The 23049-nt window shown below is 47.8% G+C and overlaps 1 protein-coding gene across 13 annotated transcripts in view; it reads left to right on the top strand.

Moving 5' to 3' along the window:
- The window catches only part of DAB2IP (DAB2 interacting protein), a 407650-nt gene that overhangs the window by 312318 nt on the left and 72283 nt on the right, over window positions 1-23049 (top strand). For 10 of the 13 annotated variants that reach the window (XR_008442606.1, XM_054007198.1, XM_054007200.1 and 7 more), the window contains one exon: window positions 22596-22749. Coding sequence is in view for 12 of the 13 variants with exons in the window: in XM_054007198.1 (XP_053863173.1) it covers window positions 22596-22749 (154 nt within the window). In the remaining variant the exon portion in view is untranslated. Of the gene's footprint in view, window positions 1-7363; window positions 7713-7860; window positions 7882-11168; window positions 11192-22595; window positions 22750-23049 lie in introns of those variants that run through there. The other 3 variants (XM_054007204.1, XM_054007208.1, XM_054007207.1) reach the window with 3 other exon arrangements.

Genomic DNA, 23049 nt, shown 5'->3' with positions numbered 1-23049 from the left:
ACCCAACAAAGCAGCCTCGGGCCACAGCTGGGGAGCCAGCAAGGAAAGGAATCGAGTGGAAAGCCAGCATGTTTCCCCTGGGATCCGTCCCCATGTACGCTTAATCCAATGGAATCAGGACTGGCATCTGGTGAAGCAGAGCCCAAACAGTGCCCCGTGGGAGCTCTGCAGCAGTTATGACGTAGCCAGAACTGAATCCGGAGGAGGCTAGAGCCCGCAGCTCACTGACTTGAGGGTTGGCAGCTGACATTTACACAGCTCTGTTTTTTTATTACTATTTTTTTAATCAAACGGTATCCGACCAGATACAGGGAAGGTTCTGTTGCACGATACACCCAGCACGTATAGAAACATCCACATTCTCACCACATTTCTGAACACATCCAAAGTCTTCAGTGTATTTGTCTCTGCCTTGGAGAGAGCTGGGCAAGGGGCCAGCGGCCCCTGGCCCTTACAAGGTCCTTCTTGCTTACATGCTGAACTCATGACCCATGACTCATGTAAGAAAAAAACTGTATTGTAATGATTAGGAAGTGAGTCTTCTCCGCTCTGTAATATGACACCTAGCTCTGACCTGGCACTTGGAATTCTATTACATTTCAGCAACATCAACTAATCCTGTGATATGAAGGGTCACGACCCTCCTCTTTCAGGAGGGGAAACGGAAGCACAGACGAGTGAAGTGACATGACCCAGTTTATGGAGAGTTGGGATAAGGACGCAACATTTCCTCTCTGTCCTTGCTTAATCTGCTAGATCCCGATGCCCTTTCTGTATTGTTACATAGAGATTTGAATAGAACTCATCCCTCTGGCTTTGAGATCCTTCTCGATGATTATTTTTTCAACAACATTTAGCACTGATTTCCTTTCCTCCTCTTTTGAATGCATTTCTCCGCCACATTCTCCTGCCCATGGCAACCTATTCCCAGCGGGGCTGCGTCCTTTGGACTGGAGGTGGCCTATCCTAGCCTGCCTTACTCTGAAGTACAGTGATTTAGTCTTGCAATGTGACGGTCATCTATGAACCCTGCTCAATCTGTGCCTCACTTCTGGGTCTGCAGTCTAACCTTTTCGGTGTCTTACAGCCTCCTAACCATAAATTGTGTTCATTAGTCAGACTTTCAGAGAGTAGCAGCAGGTGTGGGTTGTGGATAAGGCCTGCATGCAAGCATGACTACGTCCTTATCCACGTTCCCCTCACAGGCATGTACTGTAATTTCATTTAAGGCTGTGCCAGATTTGACTTTTCAAGAGTTTCTGCATTTCGTAAGTTTTAATAATATTTTTTTAGCTCCAGTGTTGAAAGTAGTTGCCCCTGGACTTGCAGGGGGTTGCAGAAACGATGCCTGCAGGCTGCTGAATGACACCAGCGTTCCTGCACTGTGAAATCTCCCACTGTATTTTCTGATTGGGGGGCATGGAGCAGTGGGATTCAGCCTTGACAACTGAAATCACTATTCCAAAGCAATTGCCTGGGCTCTGAACAACGCTCGCTCAATCCTCCTTTGAATATTATACAGCGCTCATCTCCCAGGCTACCTTGATCAGTAGGAAAATCATCCATCAGGAATGGACTGTTAGTGAAAGTCAGTAAAGAAAAATGGAGATGTCAGTGAAAAATCGCGCGGTGATTTATAAAAATAGGTTTCCTTTGCCCGGCTGTGTTTCTGGGCTCTGCGGGGATTTTTTAATCAGGATTTACGGCCTTTTGTGCGATGGTTGAAATGTGGTTTCTGTAAAAACTGACATGTATGGCTGCAGATAAGCCTGTCTGGATCCAAAAGGCAGACCCATGCAGCTTCCAATGGGCAGGTTTTCCTATGGAACCTGGATAGATCTAGACGTGCTCTGGGTCTTGTGTCAGTAAGATGTTGAACTGTCAGTGGAAAATGAGTTTTGTCAGTAGGTTGTTGTGGAAGGGAAGGAAGAGGAGATTGTTGCTGGCTGGAGTGAAAAGCGGCTGTGTCAAACCCTGGCCTGTAAACGTGGGAGCTGAATCCAGAAGGCAAAATTAGAGGGCTAAGTGGATTCATCCAATCAAGCACTTTGATTGGCTTAAATGTTTCTTAGTGCTTTATAATCTCCTTTTAACTGCTCCGCATACACTGTCCAGGTGATAAGATACGAAAATGCAACAAACCTATGAATATCACAAGAGCTCGTGTGCTGTTGAGTTTTAGTGTGAGGAAAGCAGGGGATGTGGCAACCAGAATCTCCCTGTTATAGCTGTGAAAACAGTGTTGAGAATAACAAACTTAATAGACCTGAATCTTCTTCCATTTGAAGGGAAGAGCTTCAGAATTCATATACAGAGGGGGATGTCCTTTATATCCATAAAAGGCACAAGCAGTCTATCTGGCTATGATGCAGACAGGCAATTGGAAGAAATTAGCTGTATCTGCTAGTGCTGGGTTTGTATGAGCCTGCGTGGATAAAATGCTTACAGTCAAATAAACCCCTCACTTCTATTTCCCTTTAGAAGATGGGTTCATTAAAAACATAATAATGAAAAAGATCAGAAGTGAGTCTTGGAGAACATAAGCATCAGAGTCCCAGCGCAAATGTCATGGGGAATAACGGGTTGCTTTTCCTGACTGATGAAAAGGCGTTGTTCGCCATATATAGCAACTGATGAGTGGAGCAAATGATTATCTTTTGTAATGGAACCATCGTAAGTGTCAAATAGGATGACTCACATTTCCTGTTACTTATTTATTTTGGTTTTTAAAAATTTTTGTATTTTTTTAAGGAACAAAGGAGAGGTGGAAATGCATTTAATTTCGTGAAACAATCTCCAAGTTCAGCTGCTGCCTGTAAAACCCTGGGTTTTATATATGCAAATATTTTCATTAAGAAAGATAAAGCAGCGTAAAATGCTGTTTAGATGCTAATAAGTTCATTTGTATTTGCTGTACCCAAATCATGTGACTTTAAAAGGCGACTGTTTTAAACCTAAAATTGATAAGCTGGATCCTGCAAATGCTCACCAGCTTGAGCTGTGCTTCCTCTTGTGCCTGGGAAGGAACACTGTGCATGGTAGTCTGGGGCGGCTCTATGGTTTTTGCCACCCCAAGCATGGCAGTCAGGCAGCCTTCGGCGGCACGCCTGCGGGCAGTCCACTGGTCACGCGGATTCGGCAGCGTTTCTGCGGGTGATCTGCCAGTCCCACGCCTTCGGCATACCCACCGCCGAATTACCGTCGAAGCCGCGGGACCGGCGGACCTCCCCCAGGCATGCCGCCAAAGGCTGCCTGACTGCCGCCTTCACGGCGACCGGCATGCCACCCCCCGCGGCTTGCCACTCCAGGCACGTGCTTGCTGCACTGGTGCCTGGAGCCGCCCCTGATGTTAGTACATATTTGCAAGATCAGGCTCTGGGTTTAGGAGAAAAAAAGAGACTTACAAAACCTGATAGAAATAAAAAATATTAATGATTAACAAATGAAATCGCAATGAAAGCAGGTTTCTTGTTTATTTCAGTTTCCCTTTGTTTGCTGGAAACCCAACACAAAAGCTTAGTGCTAGTGAATGAGCTAGTGCAGTTTAACCAAAGGTGAAATTGATTAGAAACAGAAAGAGAAACTGACCAGTCTAGTTTCACACTTCATGCTGATCAAGTGCAGAGAGTAAAGTGGCATCAATCACAGGCTAAAGATAGTTTCAAATTAAATATACTTTGATTCAGGGCCTGATTTTCAGAAGTGGTGGACAACCACAACCACAGGCGCTGACTTTTATTTTTCCCAGTGAGTGCTCCACCCCTGCTCCGTCTCCTGCCCCCACCTCCCCAGCCTCTGCTTTCCGCCTTCCCCCGAGTGCTTCCTGCCAGCTGCCAGATAGCTGATCGGAGGCCCTGCCGAACAGAAGTGGCCGGTGGGTGCTGAGCACCCCCTATTATTTTTCTGTGGGTGCTTGAGCCCCAGAGCACCCACAGGGTCTATGTCTCTGCCCACAACTCTACAGCTGAAGTTGACTGTGTTCAAGTTGTGGCTCCTCAACATCTCTACAAATCAGGCCCATCTTTAATAACACTAGGGAGTGAACTCTTTTTAAAAAATCTGTCATTTTTATCTTGCTATTGTTTCTCTAATCTTCAAGGCCTGGGTGGTTTTCTGTGCCCTTCACCTCTGGATTAACTATTTATCTGAAACTGAATGGGAGAGAAAAATAAACCACAGTCAAGGTCATTTTGCCATTTGCTGGTATTTCTCTAGCACTATGACTTTGCAGGTGAGGTTCCACAGCGGGCTGCCAGGAGCTCAACCCAATGGCATCTGCCCCACCTTTATTGGGCGGCGCCAGGCCGAGCCTGGTTTGTTGGTTTATTGTCGGCCAGGTGTTGAATCTGTGTCATGGGTTGTGAGATGCAGAGCTGTAAACTGCCAGGTGAGGAGATCAAACAGCTCAGCCTCCAACTTTATATCCGACTTGACCAGATTGCGGTAAGAAGCCCAGATTAATTAGATGAGCTGAACTGACGATGACTAGATGTGAACGCTGGCGAGGCCTGACTGGAGGAGCTTCTGCCTTCAGCCAGCTGCACTGGGCAGAAGTGGCAGCAATAGAAATAGCCTTGTTGTCCCCCAAGCATTGTTTCAGGGTCTGTGTCTTGGAGCCAGTCCCACCTCGGTGTTCAGGAGTCAGGACTGCTTCTCGTCTGAACTCTTCTGCTAGAATATAGGACAAAGGTAATTTTTTCCTCTCAAACTGTCCCAGGGACTTTCAAACCAAACTAGAAACCAGGAGGAAATATCCTCCCCCGGGCTGTGCTGCCATAGAGGGCTCCGTGGGATTTCAATGTATGCACATTCCTGGTCAGAAATTGGCCTAACACCAGTAGCACAGGCATCTGAAGTACAGCACAGGCATCTACAGTAACACATGCTCGTATGTAGAGCCGTACGAAAAAAGGGCAGTATCATTATCCCCATTTTATAGCTGGCGAAGCTGAGGCACACAGAGGGAATGTGACTGGCCCAAAGTCACCCTGCAGATCAGTGGCGGGAACAGGACCCAGCTCACCTGAGTCCAAGTTTGGTGCTCTTGACACTAGGTCACAGCACCTGCCTTAACACACCACTGTGCTCCACCCAGCACGCTTGAAAAATGTCCCTGTGAGAATTCAGCCTAGAGCTCAGGAGCCAACCCTGTAACTGCAGCATAATGCATATGGCCCTAGTACTTGTGATCAGCCCTACAGTGACAGGTACACGGCCTCAATAAAAAATGGTTGTACTCGGCCCTGCAGACATGAGCCACTCTACCAGTTGAATTATACTGACCAGCACGGGATTGGTTGAGCTTTTTAAAAAGAATATTGTGTCTTTCCTGGCTTTTGACAAGAGTTTAGTCTGAACTCCTGAAAAGGGATGGAACTGACTTGAGTAACCCACTGTGCCAGCTTTAACCACTCCGGTCAGGTGAGTGAGCTTCCTCTGTGAATGGATGGAGTCCTCAAAGCCCAGACATCACAGCCAATATAGAATGAATGGACTCTGGCTTTAACGACCTGGAGAAAAGTAAACACAGCAGCAGCTGGAAAGGTCACTTCCCAGCTGGGGAGGGGGAATGGCTGGTTCTAGCACCCTCCCCGTCCCATCTGACTTCAGCAAACCCAGATTAACCCAAGGTCATTTTAAGTCCAGAGAAGAGAGAGGCTCCTGGTTCTCAGAAGAGATGGAACTCTACGGTAATCATGAGCTACGTCACGAATACCCGTTAAATGTGAACAAGGGCAAAACTTTGGTCTTAGGAGCCAGCCAGAGATACTGTTTGACACGCTGAGTGTCCGACAGGATACACCGACTCTTTTGGTCCAATGGGCACTTTTAAACAATCAGAAGACTAGTGGATGACTAATGGAAGTCTTTAAGGAATTTGGATGGTGCAAGTGCTAAGGAAGAGTGGGGTTTAATTAGTAGCAGTAATAATAATAAAAGCTGCCAAAGTATTTTACAACTGCATCTAACCCTGCTGAAATGGGTGGAGATGGCCCTCTACCAGCACACATCATGATTCACAACTGGGAGGTGAGGTGAAAATTTGGCTGTAGGATATTGGGATAAGTCCTGGCTCAAGGATTTTTATGACTAATAGGTCTGTGTATAGCTTTCCTGTAATGCCCATTGCAGTAGTATCTAAGCACTGGGTCTCTTGAGCGTAGCTTCTTCAAAGCATGGTGCCTGGCAGTAATCACTGGGACAGAGGTAATGGCCTCACAGACCAAACAGGATCCCAGTTCTTAAGGTTTCAGCTGAAAGACACCCGTCATCATAGTGCTCTCTAGCAGACGAAGGGTTAAGTTAGCTGTGCTTGGCCTGGAACCTGTAATTCTAAGCCAGAGATCCCCAAACTGTGGGACGCGCCCCTCTAGGGGGGATTGAAGGAAATTTCCGGGGTGCAGTGGGGCCTCCGGCTGCTTTACCCCGTCCGTGTCCCTCCAGCCCGGAAGCTGCGGCCTCATTCCCAGCTGGGGTGGGAGGGGTGGACAGGGATGGGGGAGGGGGGTGACCCTGAAAAGTTTGGGGATCGCTGTTCTAAGCTTAGGCCGATAAACCACACCCACCTAAGTGGATGAAAGTGGGTAAGTATCAGGGAAACATTCCCGAGTTTAGGATGTGTTAGAGGGGAGCCGAGGCTCCTGGTTGCATCTACACTATAATGCACACACCCGCTCCCTGCCGCGTGGCACCGAGTCTGGGTCAATTGACTCAGGCTACAGGGCTAAAAATAGCAGTATCGCTGTTCAGGCTCGGACTCCCTCGCTGGGTTTCAGCTTGGGACCCTGGAAACCAAACTGGACAGTCCCTGCAAGTAGCATGCAGGGAACAGCCCTGCGTTGGCAGAGGCGGGAGGACTAGCCAGGGCCTAACTGGCCTTTTCCAACTCTACTATCTATGGGCCAGATCCTGGGCTGGCGTGAATCCGCAGACTTCAGTGGAGCTGTGCTGCTTTACACCATGTGGGACCTGCTGCATCTCGATGAATTGTAATGACAAGCGAGATACCAGGCGTATCTGGCGCCAGCTGCTGCACAGGGCCAGAAGCATGTGCTTGCTCAGACCTGCTTCTGGATCGTCTGATATCGCATACAAGCGCACACAAGGAATGGTTCTAGTGCTGGCCTGCTAGAACCGCCTGGCCGCTCGCTGCCTGTCTCCGCTGGCCCGAGTCGCTGCAGCTCTCCCCTCACGGGGGGTGCCAGGGTTGTTCCAAAGTTCAGGTCTTGTATTTTAGCGCCATGCCAAAATGATAACGAGCTAGTAAAACTGTAACTTGACCTTAGCAAGCAGGAGATAAGGAGCAGAAGGAAACAAGGCGAGCGAAGCCCCTGGCTCTCCCATACGAACCGCCACGCTTTATTGCAGCTTTATGAGAGTGGGGACGGTTGGACACGGGCTCCCTTTGGAGCAGTTGAGTGACGTTATTCAGAAGCTCTGCAGAGAGCCTTTCTTCCAGGTGGGAGTGACTCCAGGCTGCCAGGGACCTCCCAGGCTCAAACCAGCACTTAGCACTCTCCTCTGAGGATCCTAGGGCTGCTGCTGGGGCCGGAACGATTGATTGGAGCTGCCTTTTTGTTATTTTTGGCTACCCCAATAATGTATCCAAACCTGGGAAGAAGGTTGACCCTGGTGCCCTTCTTTATAGGCACTATGAAAACCAGATCGAGGACTCCAAAACCATCTCTGCGTTCCACGGCTGCTTGCAAAGGGTGAGGCTGCTGCAGAGCGCCCTGCGGGGAAGCCAGACCCCCAGATCCTGCTAAATCCTGGGCATAGTGTGCAGACTGCGAGAAGAAACAGGCCTCTGCCCAGTTAGCAATGTGAAATCCATTGACTGGAGGTGTTGTGCCAAGCATGCTGCTTGCCCCTGCATGGCTGGTAGGACGGGGTGAGGGGCCGTTTACACTGGGAGGAAGGAAAGGGCCCTACTAGAATTTATTAGCAGCAAAGGCTGAAGGACGACTGGCCTTTTTTGTGCAAGTCCCACACTAATGCTTTGTCCTTCACTAGTGTCTGCCAGCCAGTGATCTCAAAGCCTGTAGCACACGTTAATTAAAGCTGGCATCAGCCCCCTGAGCTAAGGGAGGGTCATTTCCCCTCTTTTCCAGGAGTGGAAACTGAGGGACATAAGTGACTAATGTCCCACAATGAGTTAATGTCATAGCAGGGGGCAGAAGTCAGGAGTCCTGGCTCCCAGTCCACAGCTGACACCATCAGATTGCTCGCTTTCCTTTTTCAGAAGAACCAACCCAACTTCTGGTTGCTGTGGGAGGAGAAGTCTGGGGATCTGGCTCCTGGGTCACTGGGCGGGAGCAGGAAGTACCTGCTGTCGGGGAGGTGGAGCTGTGCCCCTTCTCAGAGATCTGCCAGCTTCCAGCCTGCTTTCTGGAAGTGCAAAGTATTAATTATTATCGACCTTCCTCTTGGCTCTGAGATGCCCTTCTAGTGCTGAGCAGCAGGTGCGGCTGGATGCTGGGATTGTCCCCGATCGAGGGCAGCCCTGCTTCTCGCTATGGGATTTATGGTTTGCTGCAGACATGGACTGTAGTCTTGGAAAGGTGGGAAAGGAAACCCCCATAAATAACCCTCGGGATGGTGCCATGTGGTGGCTTTTCATTTGTTCTCAATGAGTAATGGAGGGATCTGTCTACACCTGTGGAAATGTGTTAATGTGGGCTGGAGAAGGGGGATGGAAACCAGGGCATTGTACCAAACTGCGTAGCCTCTCTCTCCTCGTCTTTGCCTGCTCTCCTCTCCTGCTCCAGCACACTTCTGCCACTGACTTACCCACTGCTCGTTTTAGGACAGCCCTTATTTTCTGCACTGCCTGGATTTGGCAGCTTTAGAGGCATAATTGAAAAGGAGTGGGAGTGGCTGGTAGCCGCTACTTCCATCTATTCCCAGTCTAAAAGGAACCAAAAAGTACTGCGTAATCCACAAGTCTGTCTGTTCTTCTCCAATCCCAAGCCTGGCTCACAGAACCAGGAGAGCCAGAGACAACCAGAGCGCTCACCTGAGCGTCCCCTGCTGCTGGCTGACGTTCTGCTGTTAAAGGGGGAGGATTCTTAGGTGGCAGAGCAGATTCTGATCTTGTCAAACACAGGTGGGTTTGGTTGCCTCTGCAGACACCATCCTTTACTATTGAAGGGGCTGGCACAGAGGCCAGTAACTTCTTTGCATGCATTCCCTAGAGTTGGAAGATACTGGGCAGCCTCATCTTTGGGGAGGCTGCTGGATTTTCCCCCTTCTCCAGTATATTTTAATATAAAGTGGAGCTTTCAAAGTGAGCATAAAGGGGCGTGGTCAGGGAGGAATAGACATTGCATAGCTTTTGCAAAAGTAAAGGGTTGTACAGAATCGGCCGTGAATAGAAATGCTCTCATGAGGTTCATTGCAAAGAAATTAATCACCGAACAACTTTCACAGTGGTGTGGCTCTGAGGACATGGTGGTGACGTTATAGAGGGATACTAGAAATACATACAGCAGGGAGATCAGATAGGTTGCACAATTAGGGTTACCATATTTTAATTTAAAAAAAAGGAGGACACTCCAAGGGACCCCGGCCCTGCCCCAACTCCGCCCCTTCCTCAAAGTCCCCGCCCCAACTCTGCCCCCTCCCCTGAACGCTCCGCCCCCTGCTCCTCCCCCTCCCCTGCTTCCCGCGAATCAAATGTTCGCGGGAAGCCTGAAACAGGGAGGCAACAGGTAAGCTGGGGCTGGGGAGGGGTGGGGCGCGGCGCGGCCCAGTCCAACCCCCCTGGCTGAGCGGCTCCCTCCAGCGGCCAGCCGGCCCAGGCCAAGAGGGTCTGGCCCCGGCGGCTCCCGCCCAGCTCGGCTCGGGCCCTGGGGCATCGGCCCTGGTTCCAGCCGAGCGGCTCTGGCCCGCCGCGGCCCCGGCCCCCGGCCAAGCACTGCCGCCCCAGCGGCTCCGGCTGAGTCCCACGCCCCAAACCCCTCCCTCCCTATTTTCCCAGATGTGTCCGGCTTTTTGGGATTCCCTCCTGGACGGGGATTTGAGGCCCAAAAAGCCGGACATGTCCAGGAAAATCTGGACGTATGGTAACCCTATAAAATGAGGTGAAAGTCCCTGGGCCAGTTTTGCTGGCTAGGCTGCAAAGGAGCAGCAAATGAAGAGCATGATTGGTGGGAAGCAAATTAGGTTTCTAAACTAGTTTTCAGCGGTAATCAACCGAAGCAGTGTTAGCACCTCTGTGAGGAGAATATATTTTTCAAACAGCTGATTATGTTGCAACACAGCCTTGGTTTGCCCTGGCCTTTTGAGACTCCTCCGGGAAACTCTCTGATTTTTCTGCAGGAGATGCTGTTAATTGTCACAATGCCGTCTCTGACTTACAGGGGCCTCATTTCAGAGGGCAGGTGTGTGGCCAGCATGTCTCTTGGTTGGCTGCATTATTTCTCTGTGAAGCTAATGTGAGAGGGGAAGCTATTCGCAGCTCTTGCTCCATAGCTGCATTTCCACCATGGCTAACTGCTGGAATAGATGCCCTGGACCCTGCAGCCCCCTCCGGCCTGAGCAGAGAGAATCTTGGTAAGAACTCTGAGCTGGCCGGCAAGCTGGCAGAAGCTGATTCAGAGGTCCCATTGGAGTACAGTCACCCCAGCTCTTCCCAACCACTAGACCTGTTCCCGTTCACTTCCAGAGCTGCAGGAGGTCCCAGGATATTGTTGTCCAAATGTTTTCCTTGATTTAAACCGAATGCAGCAGAGCATGGTGCCATTAGGCCATTTCCCAGCTGTTTAATTGCTTCCCCTGGAGGATAGGAGAGCTGCCTTCTCCGGAGTGCATTAGTTAGTGTATTTTGTGTCTCTCATGCCTGTGCTCTGAACAGCAGGCCAGGCCAGCACAGCAATGCTCACCAGTAACCGGACTAATGTTGACATTTATGGTGATTGTAGCTCTCCTACCCAGCTACAGAACAGCCAATCAGACGGCATCAGGAGCCGAGCTGAAGCTTGAACTGCTTTTGCATATCCAGTTCAGCTAGGCCTATGGAAGGGATGGGATGAGAAAGGGGGACAGGTAAAAACCTCCAGGAGGTTTGTATGGGGGGAGTTTCTGTTACGGAGGGTGGATTTTTATAAGCTTTCTGCAAAGCCAGACAACTGGCCTGGTGGACAGAGGAGCTGTGGCAGAGTTAAGAAGAGTTGAAAATCTGGGCCCTATGGTAAGGAATTGAGAGCCTTCTCTCTGTGCGTGTGCGTGTCCGTGTGCACGCACCCTGGGGGAGTGTGAAAGCAACCTTTGGCCGGATGGGTGTCAGTGTAGAATGGGTTGGGAAGGGGGGAAGCTTTTACTTTTCGGTGCACCGAACAGAAATAGCAAAGGATGGAGAGCACTGCAGAAAGCGGTGCCCTCCCAGAGGTGTCCGTACAGTCCTGCGCAGGCAGCAGCTGCGAGAGGGAGGGGCTTCTCAGAACAAGGAGTAGCTAAAGATTCAGGACTGGTTCCTGCAAACTGCTGAGTGCCCTTAATTCCTCTTCTGTGCTCAGCCCCTGGCAGGATGGGCTCTGGGTCCGGATGGGGAGCAGATCTTTGTGAAGTTACCTGTGAGAGTGGCTGCTCGATGCCCACTTAGAATGTGTTGTTTTGTCACAAAGGGAGGTATTAGAGTGAGCAGCAGTTTAGCCTTTCGTGGATTCAGAAATCCCCAGGCCGAGTTGGTTAGCACGTCACCGGCGCGAGTGAACTGCCCGGTGACTGACGAGATGTCGTGTGCTAGCACAGAGGCACGTCCTGGGGATGTACTGTCCATGCTGGGAACTGGAAGTGAGGATGAAGCAACCTCACCCAGGGTGATACCACTGCCGGGTTGACATTGTTTGACGCAAGCCTGCAATTTGCTTTTAGTCAATTTCTCCCCACCAAGTGGCTTATTTTTAGCAGAGACCCAGCTGTGGTCCCCATGTTTGTTATTTTTAAAAACGTCATCATTGTCTTCAGCAGCCAGCCACGATCTGGTGCCTGGAGCTGACACCTTAGTGTTACAGGGAAGTGCAGCTTGCCAGCCTCCTCCCCTCATGGGCACTCCAGAAGGAAAGAGCTCGGGCTTGCTTTTTCCGCCTCATCCTGCTGCTGCCTCTTGAATTAAGTTGCAGCAAAATGATGTTAGTGAATAAGGGGGAGATTGCCCCAGGTCCTGTCCCCGTCACCTCCGGAGCAGGCTGGCAATGCAATGGGATATCCAAAGTCTGTGTGGTTGATTCTGCTTTCACACCAGCTTTACACCTGGAGTTTGTCGTGAACATTCTGGTGTCAGTGTGATCAGAATCTCACCCTGTAACTTTTGGCAATTTGAGACTTGTTAGTTCTTCATGCCATGCTGTGCCACTCTGAAGAATGGTGGGCCTGATTCTTCTCTCACTTACATCAGTTGTACACAGAGATAATACCATTAACTTCACTGGAGTTACTGCTGATTTACACTGGCGTGAGATGAGAATGAGACCTGGTGTTTCTATACATCGTTGTTGAGACCCTCCGTTTTCTGTCAAAGGGATATTGCCAGTCTCAAAGTCCTGTGTTGTCAAGAAAGCCGTTGATTTCTCTAGGTTGCTGATAACATTTTACATTATTGAAACTGAGCAAATTTTTTGAATTCCCTTTTATTCTTCTCTCTCAGTGTGCTTTCTTTACTTTTTGCAATTTCTCTCACTTTGCAGAATGCAAATCAATCAAGTTAGCTTCTCCACTGTTTATAATGACTCACTTTCAGGTTCTCACCAACTGTCCTTCCCAGGGAATATTTTGTTAAGCAAATAAACAGGCGTTCCCAGGGAATTTAAAAGATTAAAAAAATACGGCACCATCGCTTGGGTTTTGAGAAGCTTTGTTTGTACAAAATCAAAATTTGGAGCCTTGTTTGAATTGATGGAGTCCCTCTGGTTGTAATTATTTCCCCTGTTGATTAAAATTGAGGATCATCTCAAAATGAGGGCAGGACCTATTAAATGTAATTATGTGTTCATTATGTGACTGACTGTTAACTGATGCCCCATGCAGAGGACATAAGTCATGATACAACTACAGATAACGCAGATTCTCCAGTAGCCTACGTTGCAGGGGGGCTGTGTTTGTGGAGCAGAAGAGCCTGACTTCATTCCTGCTCTCACTGGAATGTCCCATGCAACTACTGACCAGTCAGAAAGGATAATGTTTGATTTATTTTCAGCTGCAAAGGGACAAAATCCTTCTCTTTGTTTTATGATGCAAATTAATTCCACAGAGTTGTCCACTTTGCTCTCAGTCATAACAAACATTCCATAATCCCCAGGCTGGAAGCAGCTAGATTCTCCTCTTCAGTCTGCACAGCCGATCCCTTCCTGGCGGCTCTGCTCCTCTGACATGTGCAGGACGCCCCAGAGGAGTAGTGTGCACGTAGGGGACAGCAGAACAGCCTCGGAGATTCCCCTGTGTGGGTGGGAGGGGAGAATTGTTAGCCCTCGATAAGTGATTTGGAATTGATGTCATGAATTTTCCCTGTGTTTGCCAGTTACCTGACCAGGAAGTGTAGTAAAATCTGAGGGAACCGAATGGCTCCTAGCATTTGTAATGGGATGCAGAACCATTCACCTCCAAGTCACCAGACCAAACCTAGGTCCCAGCAGGTTGATAACCAAAACATGTTACCCTCTGATGGCAGTGGGATGTCCTGTGTGAACTAAGTCTGATGGTCTCAGCCTCACTCTGTGTCCAGCACTGCTCCTGGTGTTAAAGGGGAACCTTCATCTTAGAAATCACACCTCTCTCTGGACCTTTCTTACCTGCTGCTGTTCCAAGGGACACTGAAGAGCAGAACTGGAAGATATTCAAGAAGCCATCTTCTTCTTCTTTTCCATTTGTTTACTTAGTGCAATTGACAGCACTTTGTGGCTTGTCCCCTCTATCTATACTCAGTTCCCCCTGTTGGGTGCCTTTCAGCAATAGGGGAGAGGGAAACATTTTAAAAACCAGGAAAATTATCATCGTAAACACACACAAATCAACAGGTGAATTAGGCAGGTGCAGCCTGAAACTAAAACTGTGGAGGTTGTATGTGGATGTTGCTCTTTTAAGAGGTTGTCTATATGTGGAAGATAATATTCCAGAATAAGGCAGGGTGTGGATTTAAAGCAGATTAACTACACCAGAATACCTCCATGTGAACACTCAGATTCCACAATCTGAGTGTCACACATCGAACAATGACTCCATAAGTGGACAAGGCCTAAATGCTGTCCTTGTTTGGAGCCTCAGCAGAGGGGCCGAGTTCTGGAATTGAGCGCGGAGACTGAGCTCTGCTGATGGTCCCTCCTGTGTACAACTGAGTTGCTCCAGCAGGACATTAGCCTACTAGGCTTAGATTCATCTCATGACGTGGAAGTGAAAGGCTGCATACCACATTACCAATCCCTGGCACATTGTCAGTCAGGTTAGCTGGCCTGCTGACAGTTGATCCTTGCAGAATCTCAGAGCTCAGGGTCAAGCCCAAATGTCCACACGGCAATTTTTCAGCCCCGCAAGCCCAAGCCAGCTGACCCGGGCCAGGCGTGGATTTTTTTTATCCCTGTGTAAACTTACTCTCTGTGTGGACAAAGCACCAGTATTCTTGGAGTATTGCTGCAATCTAAATAACAATATTCAGCATCCCTAATTCCGGCTATTTATTAAAGAGTCACACCAAGAGCATTAGAATCTCTTAATGCTGAAATGTTCCATTAGGTTTATTATTTAGAAAAACAATCCTCTTTCCCTGCTCTTGGGTAGTAAACATTTTTCTTCAATAACTAGGTTTTGGCTGCCTCTCTGTTGGACCGTCCAGGACAGTGCCAGGAGGGCTAATGCTGTTGTTTCTCTTTAAAACTGATGTGAGATTGTATGAGCTTTTCCCCCCTTCCATTTAAACTGAACCTTGGAGCCACAGAAAAGGATTAAAATAAGGCACGTGGCAAAACAAACCCAATGTGCTGTTCAGAGACACCGTTCCTCCAATGAGAACTCTCTGACCTGGTGGATTTATCTGCTGCACTTATAAAAGCCTAACAACCTAATTTGATTTGCTCATGTAAACCAAGACGGGAGCCAGAATACATATTGTGTTATTAAAGAAAGAAATTGGCTGTGTGCACATGCTATATTTCAAAATGTGACGGTGGGGAGATGTATTTGAAGGAAACACCCCCCAGTCCTGGAAGTGTGTATATACAGTAAGCGAACACTATCTGTACTGCTTGGTTAGGTGGCTGGGGGCTATCGTGGTCTCAGATTCTGAAAATGAGGAAGGGAAGAGGATGGATTTACAGATGCTCTGGTCATTCATGAGTTGTTCTGACAACAAGAAGTTCTGTACTAGTTTTACATAGCTGTTCATAGATTGCAGAGCCAGAGGGGACCGTTGTGATCATCTAGTCCAGGGGTCGGCAACCTTTCAGAAGTGGTGTGCTGAGTCTTCATTTATTCACTCTAATCTAATACGTGCCAGTCATACATTTTAATGTTTTTAGAAGGTCTCTTTCTATAAGTCTATAATATATAACTAAACTATTGTTGTATGTAAAGTAAATAAGGTTTTTAAAATGTTTAAGAAGATTCATTTAAAATTAAATTAAAATGCAGAGCCCCTCGGACCGGTGGCCAGGACCCGGGCAGCATGAATGCCACTGAAAATCAGCTCGCGTGCCACCTTCGGCACGCGTGCCATAGGTTGCCTACCCCTGATCTAGTCTGACCTACTGTATAACATATGCCACAGAACTTCCCCCAAATAATTCCCAGAGCATTACTTTTAGAGAAACATCCAATCTTGATTTTAAAATGACCAGTGATGGAGACTTTGGCCTTTAGTAAATTGTTCCAATGGTTAATTGCCCTCACTGGCAAAAATTTACACCCTATTTCCAATGTAAATTTGTCTTGCTTCAACTTCCAGCCACTGGATTGCATTATATCTTTCTCTGCTACATTGACAGGCCAATTATTAAATGTTTGTACCACATGTAGACACACAGACTGTAATCAAGTCACCCCTTAACCTTCTCTTTGTTAATCTCATAGATCTCTTCGACTCGATCACTAGAGTTAAAATAAATAGGTAGATTTGAAGAACTCTGTCACTATAAAGGCATGTTCTCTAATCCTTTAATCATTCTCATGCCTCTTCTCTGAACCCTATCCAATTTATCAACATCTTTCTTGAATTGTGGACATCAGAACTGGAAACAGAATTCCAGCAGTAGTCGCATCAGTACCAAGTGCAGAGGTAAAATCTCTCTACTCCTAGTTGAGATTCCCCTAGTTATGCATCCCAGGTTCACATTAGCTCTTTTGACCACAGAATTGCGCTGGGAGCTCATGTTTACTGGATTATCCACCACGACCCACAAATCTTTTTCAGAGTCTCTGCTTCCCAGGGTAGAGTCCCCCATTCTGTAAGTATGGCCTATATTCTTTGTTCTTAGATATTTATATTTGCATTTAGCTGGATTAAAACACATATTGTTTGCTTGTACCCAGTTTACCAAATGACCACATTGCTTTGAATCAGTGACCTGACTGCCTCTTGATTTTTGGCATCATCTGTAAACGTTATCAGTGATGATTTTTTGTTTTCTTCCAGATCATTCATAAAAATGTTAAATAATGTAGGGCCAAGAACTGATCTCTGAGGGACCCCACTGGAAACAGACCCACTTTATGACTATTCCCCATTTGCAGTTACATTTTGAGACCTCTTGGCTAGCTAATTTTTAATCCATTTAACGTGTGCTATGTTAATTTTATATCATTCTAGTTTTTTAATCAAAATGTCATGCAGCACCAATTCAAATGCCTTGGAGAAGTCTAAGTATATTACGTCAACATTATTACCTTTATCAACCAAATTTATAATCTCATAAAAAAATATATCAAGTTAGTTTGACCGGATCTATTTTATGTAAACTCGTGTTGATTGGCATTAATTAATCCTCCTCCTTTAATTCTTTATTAATCGAGTCTAGTATCAGCCATTCCATTATCTTGCCCGGGCGCAATGTTCAGGCTGACAGACCTGTAATTGCCCAGGTCATCCCATTTGCCCCTTTTAAATCTTGGCACCCCATTAGCTTTCTTGCAGTCTCCTGGAACTTCCCCAATGATCCAAGACTTATTGAAAATCAGCATTAATGGTCCAGCAAGCTTCTCAGCCAGCTCTTTTCAAACTATCTAAAATATTGGTGGCATGCTAGGAATATCTGCATCGCAATTGTCCCTTCGAACTGGCAGCAACATTGTATGATGGCTTGCCCCTTGTGAGACGACTTTGCTCTGCAGGGAGCTGGAGACAGAACTGTCCCTTCACACTAGAGGTAGGCGCCTCCTAGGCCCAGGGCAGAGCAGTAAGTGGAGAAAGCTGATACAGATGCTGCCCTTGCTGCACCAGTTCTCTGATTAGCGTGGCCTTCACACCGCACCACTGTTAATCCAGCACTTTTCACCACCGCCAAAGTCAGAATAATGTTTTTGTTCTCAAATTGCTGCCCCTCTTCATAGAGCAGGTTCAACCCAAGCATTCCAGATCTCTTGTGCGTTAGCTGTGAAAACATTGTACCTCTCAGTTGCTTCATCTTTAATGTTCGTGTGGCTGGCTTTCCTTCTCTGTCTCCCAAATGGCCAGGACAGCAGAGTTATCGTTTCAGTAAGAATAATAGTGCCCTCTCCGCAGTGAGTCAGCCAGGCAGTTCATGGCATTATCGGGAATTTCTTATTACTGTTCACACAAAAGGGAAGCCTGCACAACCATGGCTACTAAGACAGGGAGTTACAGCTGCCAGTAACTGGATCCCTGCAGCAAATGTCATGTCACCCACTAAAGGACATGATAAACTTTCCTTCACTAGAAGTGGGTATTAAAATGAAAGGGTACTGTGCCCTTTGCAGACATCCAGTATACATCACATTCTACAAAGCAGTCACTGCTTGTAACAGGCAGTCTGGACAGCACCAAGTTTCAGAGGGTTATGGGAAGCATGGGGAGTAGAACTTGATTGATTTTTAATTGTGTATGTGTGTGTGACTTTGGTGCTGGTGAATGGTGTCCGACTGTCCTGGGAGATCCTCCCCAAGCAATGTTCATGCCTATCCTGGAGGGGTGGCCCTAACGGTGAGGTTTTTCATGGCCTCTCTTGTTAGATTTCCAGCCAGGAGCGCTCATTAGCCACAACTCTGCTGGTAGTTTTTGTGTCATGGACACCATGAGGCCCAGCTACCTCATTTCACACAGGCCATCGTCACACAGACATCTGGTGAAAAGTTTGAGTGGCTACCAACTCAGGCTGGGTTATATCAGCTGCCTACAGCAGGGGTCGGCAACCTTTCAGAAGTGGTGTGCCGAGTCTTCATTTATTCACTCTAATTTAAGGTTTCGTGTGCCAGTAATACAATTTAACGTTTTTAGAAGGTCTCTTTCTACAAGACTATAATACATAACTAAACTATTGTTGTATGTAAAGTAAATAAGATTTTTAAAATGTTTAAGAAACTTCATTTAAAATTAAATTAAAATGCAGAGCCCCCCGGACCGGTGGCCAGGACCTGGGCAGTGTGAGTGCCACTGAAAATTAGCTCGCGTGCCGCCTTCGGCACACGTGCCATAGGTTGCCTACCCCTGGCCTAGAGGTTGAGGGCTTTGTGTGCTTAGGAACGGATTCTGCTACCAGTCCCGGGAGCAATCTGACTCCCTGCTGCTTTTATTTTTATGAAAAAATCCCAATGACTGTACAGTTTCTTAATGCATGAAGGTGCCGTAAACAGACTATGGGTATAAAGTGAATGCTGTTAATTTGGTAATGAGATAACATAGTCCTATTGTAGTGTCCTTTGTTCTGTAGAGGCTATTCTGAAGCAAACCACTGTTAAATAACAATGTAACGTGAAAAGTTCTCCCCTGTCAAGTTCCCTCCACTACACACTTGCACTACCACACACATGCCCACACCCGCAACTTCTGACTCATTTTGTTGCAATGTTTGCTAAACTGGGAGAACAGCAGTACAAATTCATGGCTCGATAACGTGTGTGTATATACATACAATAGGTGCTTATTGAATTCTGAGTTCATATTGCCAGAACTTTACCCACGTGAAGAATTTGAGCCTTGGTCTGATTGCTTAGATTTCCTAGATTTTTCTCTAAATTATAGAAAGTAAGACTTAATATAAATGTCACCATGGTGAGCTCTTTAGCGATTTGTTAATGGTTTATGCTATCAGCTCTACGGTTTCCAGATATTTCTCTCCGTAGCACTCGCAGCCGGGGTTAACTCAACCAATCTATCTGCATTAGAGTTACTTTGCAGTATCATTCAGGGAATAAGGATGTGGGCCCCTTTTCTCCAAAAATAGTATTAAATTGCCACAAAGTACTGGGAAATGACAGAGAGACTTTGCTCGGTTCCTAAAGATCAGTTTTACTTGCAAGAGTGCTCCAGGGTGAGTGGACAGCTTAGAGGATTGCTAATGGGATTTATGGCCTTTTGTTTCTAAGTCGCTGGTTCTAATCCGGCCCAAATCAGTAAGGACCAAAGATTATTAGCTTCTGAGAGCTGCTAGGTGTCCTGTGTGAAATGTGTTTGATGGTCGTCTTAGTGCAGTTCCCAGTGGATACATTATTAGATGCCACCACAATTGGTCTTGGCTGTCAGCCTCAATAGAGAGCACCAAGGACTGAACTGCCCATGGAGACTGAGCTGTCTATTAGCCCTCAGATACTGTCCCTCCCCATTGGTTACTGCTGTCTGTGCTGCACCGGTTCTGCAGAAAAATAGGGCTTCACTTTGCAGGGCTGTCAGTCTGGCACTTTTAACTGGACAAACCAGATGGAGTCTGAACCTTTATCACCTCAGGGCCTGCTCATGGATTGAACCTTTATGGCTAAGCTCGCAAAGTACCTGGTTTATCTTTGGCACTACTGTGGGCTGTTTTCTGGTCTCAGGTTGGCATCTGACTGAAAATGGTGAATTTTGTATACATGGCCAGCATTTCTTAGTATTTCTTTCAGCTTTGTTCCTGAGAATGGCAAAACTCAATACACACAGACGAAGCAATCTGAAACAATGCATGTGAATTGCATCACGCTGAGTTGAGGACAGTGTTAAAAATAAAGGCTAAAATCCCTTCTCTTTGCAGAACCCTGTCCTTTGAAGCAGCCTAAATGCTGTCCCCTACAGACAGACACACACTCACAGCTTCTCTGAGGCCTTGGCTACCCTCGCGCTGTACAGCGCTGCAACTTGCTGCGCTCAGGGGTGTGAAAACGCCCGCCCCCCCCCCCCCCCCCCCCCGAGCGCAGCGAGTGCAGCGCTGTAAAGCACCAGTGTAATCAGTGCCTGCAGCGCTGCACGCTCACTCGCAGCGCTGCAAGCTATTCCCCTCGGAGAGGTGGAGTACATACAGCACTGCACGCTCGCTCACAGCTATTCCCCTCGGAGAGGTGGAGTACATACAGCGCTGCACGCTTGCTCACAGCTATTCCCCTCGGAGAGGTGGAGTACATACAGCGCTGCACGCTCGCTCACAGCTATTCCCCTCGGAGAGGTGGAGTACATACAGCGCTGCACGCTCGCTCACAGCTATTCCCCTCGGAGAGGTGGAGTACATACAGCGCTGCACGCTCGCTCACAGCTATTCCCCTCGGAGAGGTGGAGTACATACAGCGCTGCACGCTCGCTCACAGCTATTCCCCTCGGAGAGGTGGAGTACATACAGCGCTGCACGCTCGCTCACAGCTATTCCCCTCGGAGAGGTGGAGTACATACAGCGCTGCACGCTCGCTCACAGCTACTCCCCTCGGAGAGGTGGAGTACATACAGCGCTGCACGCTCGCTCACAGCTACTCCCCTCGGAGAGGTGGAGTACATACAGCGCTGCACGCTCGCTCACAGCTACTCCCCTCGGAGAGGTGGAGTACATACAGCGCTGCACGCTCGCTCACAGCTACTCCCCTCGGAGAGGTGGAGTACATACAGCGCTGCACGCTCGCTCACAGCTACTCCCCTCGGAGAGGTGGAGTACATACAGCGCTGCACGCTCGCTCACAGCTACTCCCCTCGGAGAGGTGGAGTACATACAGCGCTGCACGCTCGCTCACAGCTACTCCCCTCGGAGAGGTGGAGTACATACAGCGCTGCACGCTCGCTCACAGCTATTCCCCTCGGAGAGGTGGAGTACATACAGCGCTGCGCGGCGCGACTACTCTTGCGCTTCACAGCGCTGTGAATTCCCAAGGGTAGCCAAGGCCTGAGAGACACTAAGACTGTTGCTATGGGTTCTAAAGGTCAAAGTTATTAGAGTCAGTTTCTCAGATCCGGCCTCAGTAGAAGTGTTTTATATTGTGCAGATTGGAGATAAAGGGACCATTTCATTTGCCCTCATGTTTCTTTTCCTGCTGCCCTTCTATATTTTTTTATTTTTCCTTCAAAGACTCCTATTTTCCCCATGCCCTCTCTGATTCCCCGTTAACAGTTTCTTGCACCATTGTCTGTATTGATCCTTGCTGAAAATTGTGCATTGTTCACCATATGTAGACTTTCCTGCTGCTAAATGCTGCCCATGTGCCTCCAGGGCATTTAAATCAGTCTGTAGGGCTCTCTGGTCCTGTTTTCCACCTCTCTCCTTCCTGTGGGTGTGTTTGTAACAGTCAGAATGAGCACATCAGCTGCAACGTGCTAATCCAGCCACTGGCTCCGCCCGTGATAGGAATTTGTGCTTTCCTGGCAAATGAAGATGGAGGTGCAATGCTATAGTTCTGGGTACCTATGGTGCGGCATGCTTCCCATGTGTTAGCATTCTCCCTGCAGAGCTCCATCGGCAGCTCTATATTCCCAAGTGGGAGACCCAATCTGTATAAAATCCAAATCTTTTGGGGCTTTGAAGAAAGCACCATTAATTTTGTTTTCCCTCCATTTTCATACAACTTTCTACTTTCACCTGGGACTGGGTGGCTCTGAAATAACGTGAGATGAAACCCCATGTGAGGGGGTTCTCCCATCCAAGTATGGACCAGACCCAACCCTGTTGAAATCTGCAATCCCTGCTACGATCACAACATATGGCAGTAGAGCTACGATCCCTACAGATCACCTCATGGCATGGGGCGTATGGCCTGTGTACTGTATAGTCTGGTGTTATTGAGTGTGTTAAACCGCTACTGATGACTGTTTTGTCCTGCAGTGCCAACCTACCAAACTGACCTCATTTAACTCTGAGGGCTGAATTTGCAAAGTCCAATGCAACAGGGGTTGTGTACCTGCAAAAACACATAGACATCTTTGCAGGGACCTCCAAACATGGGCTCCTGCTGCCTTCCTTGTCCTACAGCATCAGAGTGAAGTAAACCAACATTTTATTATAAACCTCTTCATAATGCAGCCTCTTTTTACCCAAATTACAAAGGGGTTGCAGAGGAATCCCCAACGGGCCAGGCCCTCTGTTATCTCATGCAAAAAAATTCCCAGTGATTTTGTAGATGTTATTAAGAGAATGACTTTAAACACATGCACCCTAATCAGCTCTCTGTGGAGAAGAGACTACCCTGATGTCATTGTGTTCTTCCACTAGATCCCATCTAATGCCGAGGCTGAAAGAATCACGCTCCCACGAGTCTTTGCTCAGCCCCAGTAGCGCCGTGGAGGCTCTGGATCTCAGTATGGAGGAAGAAGTGGTCATCAAGCCAGTTCACAGTAGCATTCTGGGGCAGGACTATTGTTTTGAGGTAAGAGGCTTTTGTGTCCATCCTGCCACATGGCGTTGGAAGGTATCTGTTTGGTGAGTGGTGCGGGGGAATCTTCTTGCCTTATAACCATCTCTGGTGTGAACTTTCATTTAGCAGAGCAATGTCTAATGGAGACAGTTGTTTCAATGGGAGTTTGTGTGTGTGCTCTATAAAAAAAATTCTGTTGGGAAAAATATACCAATCAAATGAGAGCTCTGACCCCATTTTACAGTAGTAGCAGGACCTGCTGCATGGAGAGCTATCCAGCAGTCCTAAACACGGTCCCTGCCCTCATAGAGC

This window comes from Malaclemys terrapin, chromosome 17 (assembly GCF_027887155.1).
Source record: "Malaclemys terrapin pileata isolate rMalTer1 chromosome 17, rMalTer1.hap1, whole genome shotgun sequence".
Classification (NCBI taxonomy): Eukaryota; Metazoa; Chordata; order Testudines; family Emydidae; genus Malaclemys; species Malaclemys terrapin.
Note: the sequence above shows the minus strand (reverse complement) of the source record. Positions and strands in the feature narration are given on the sequence as shown.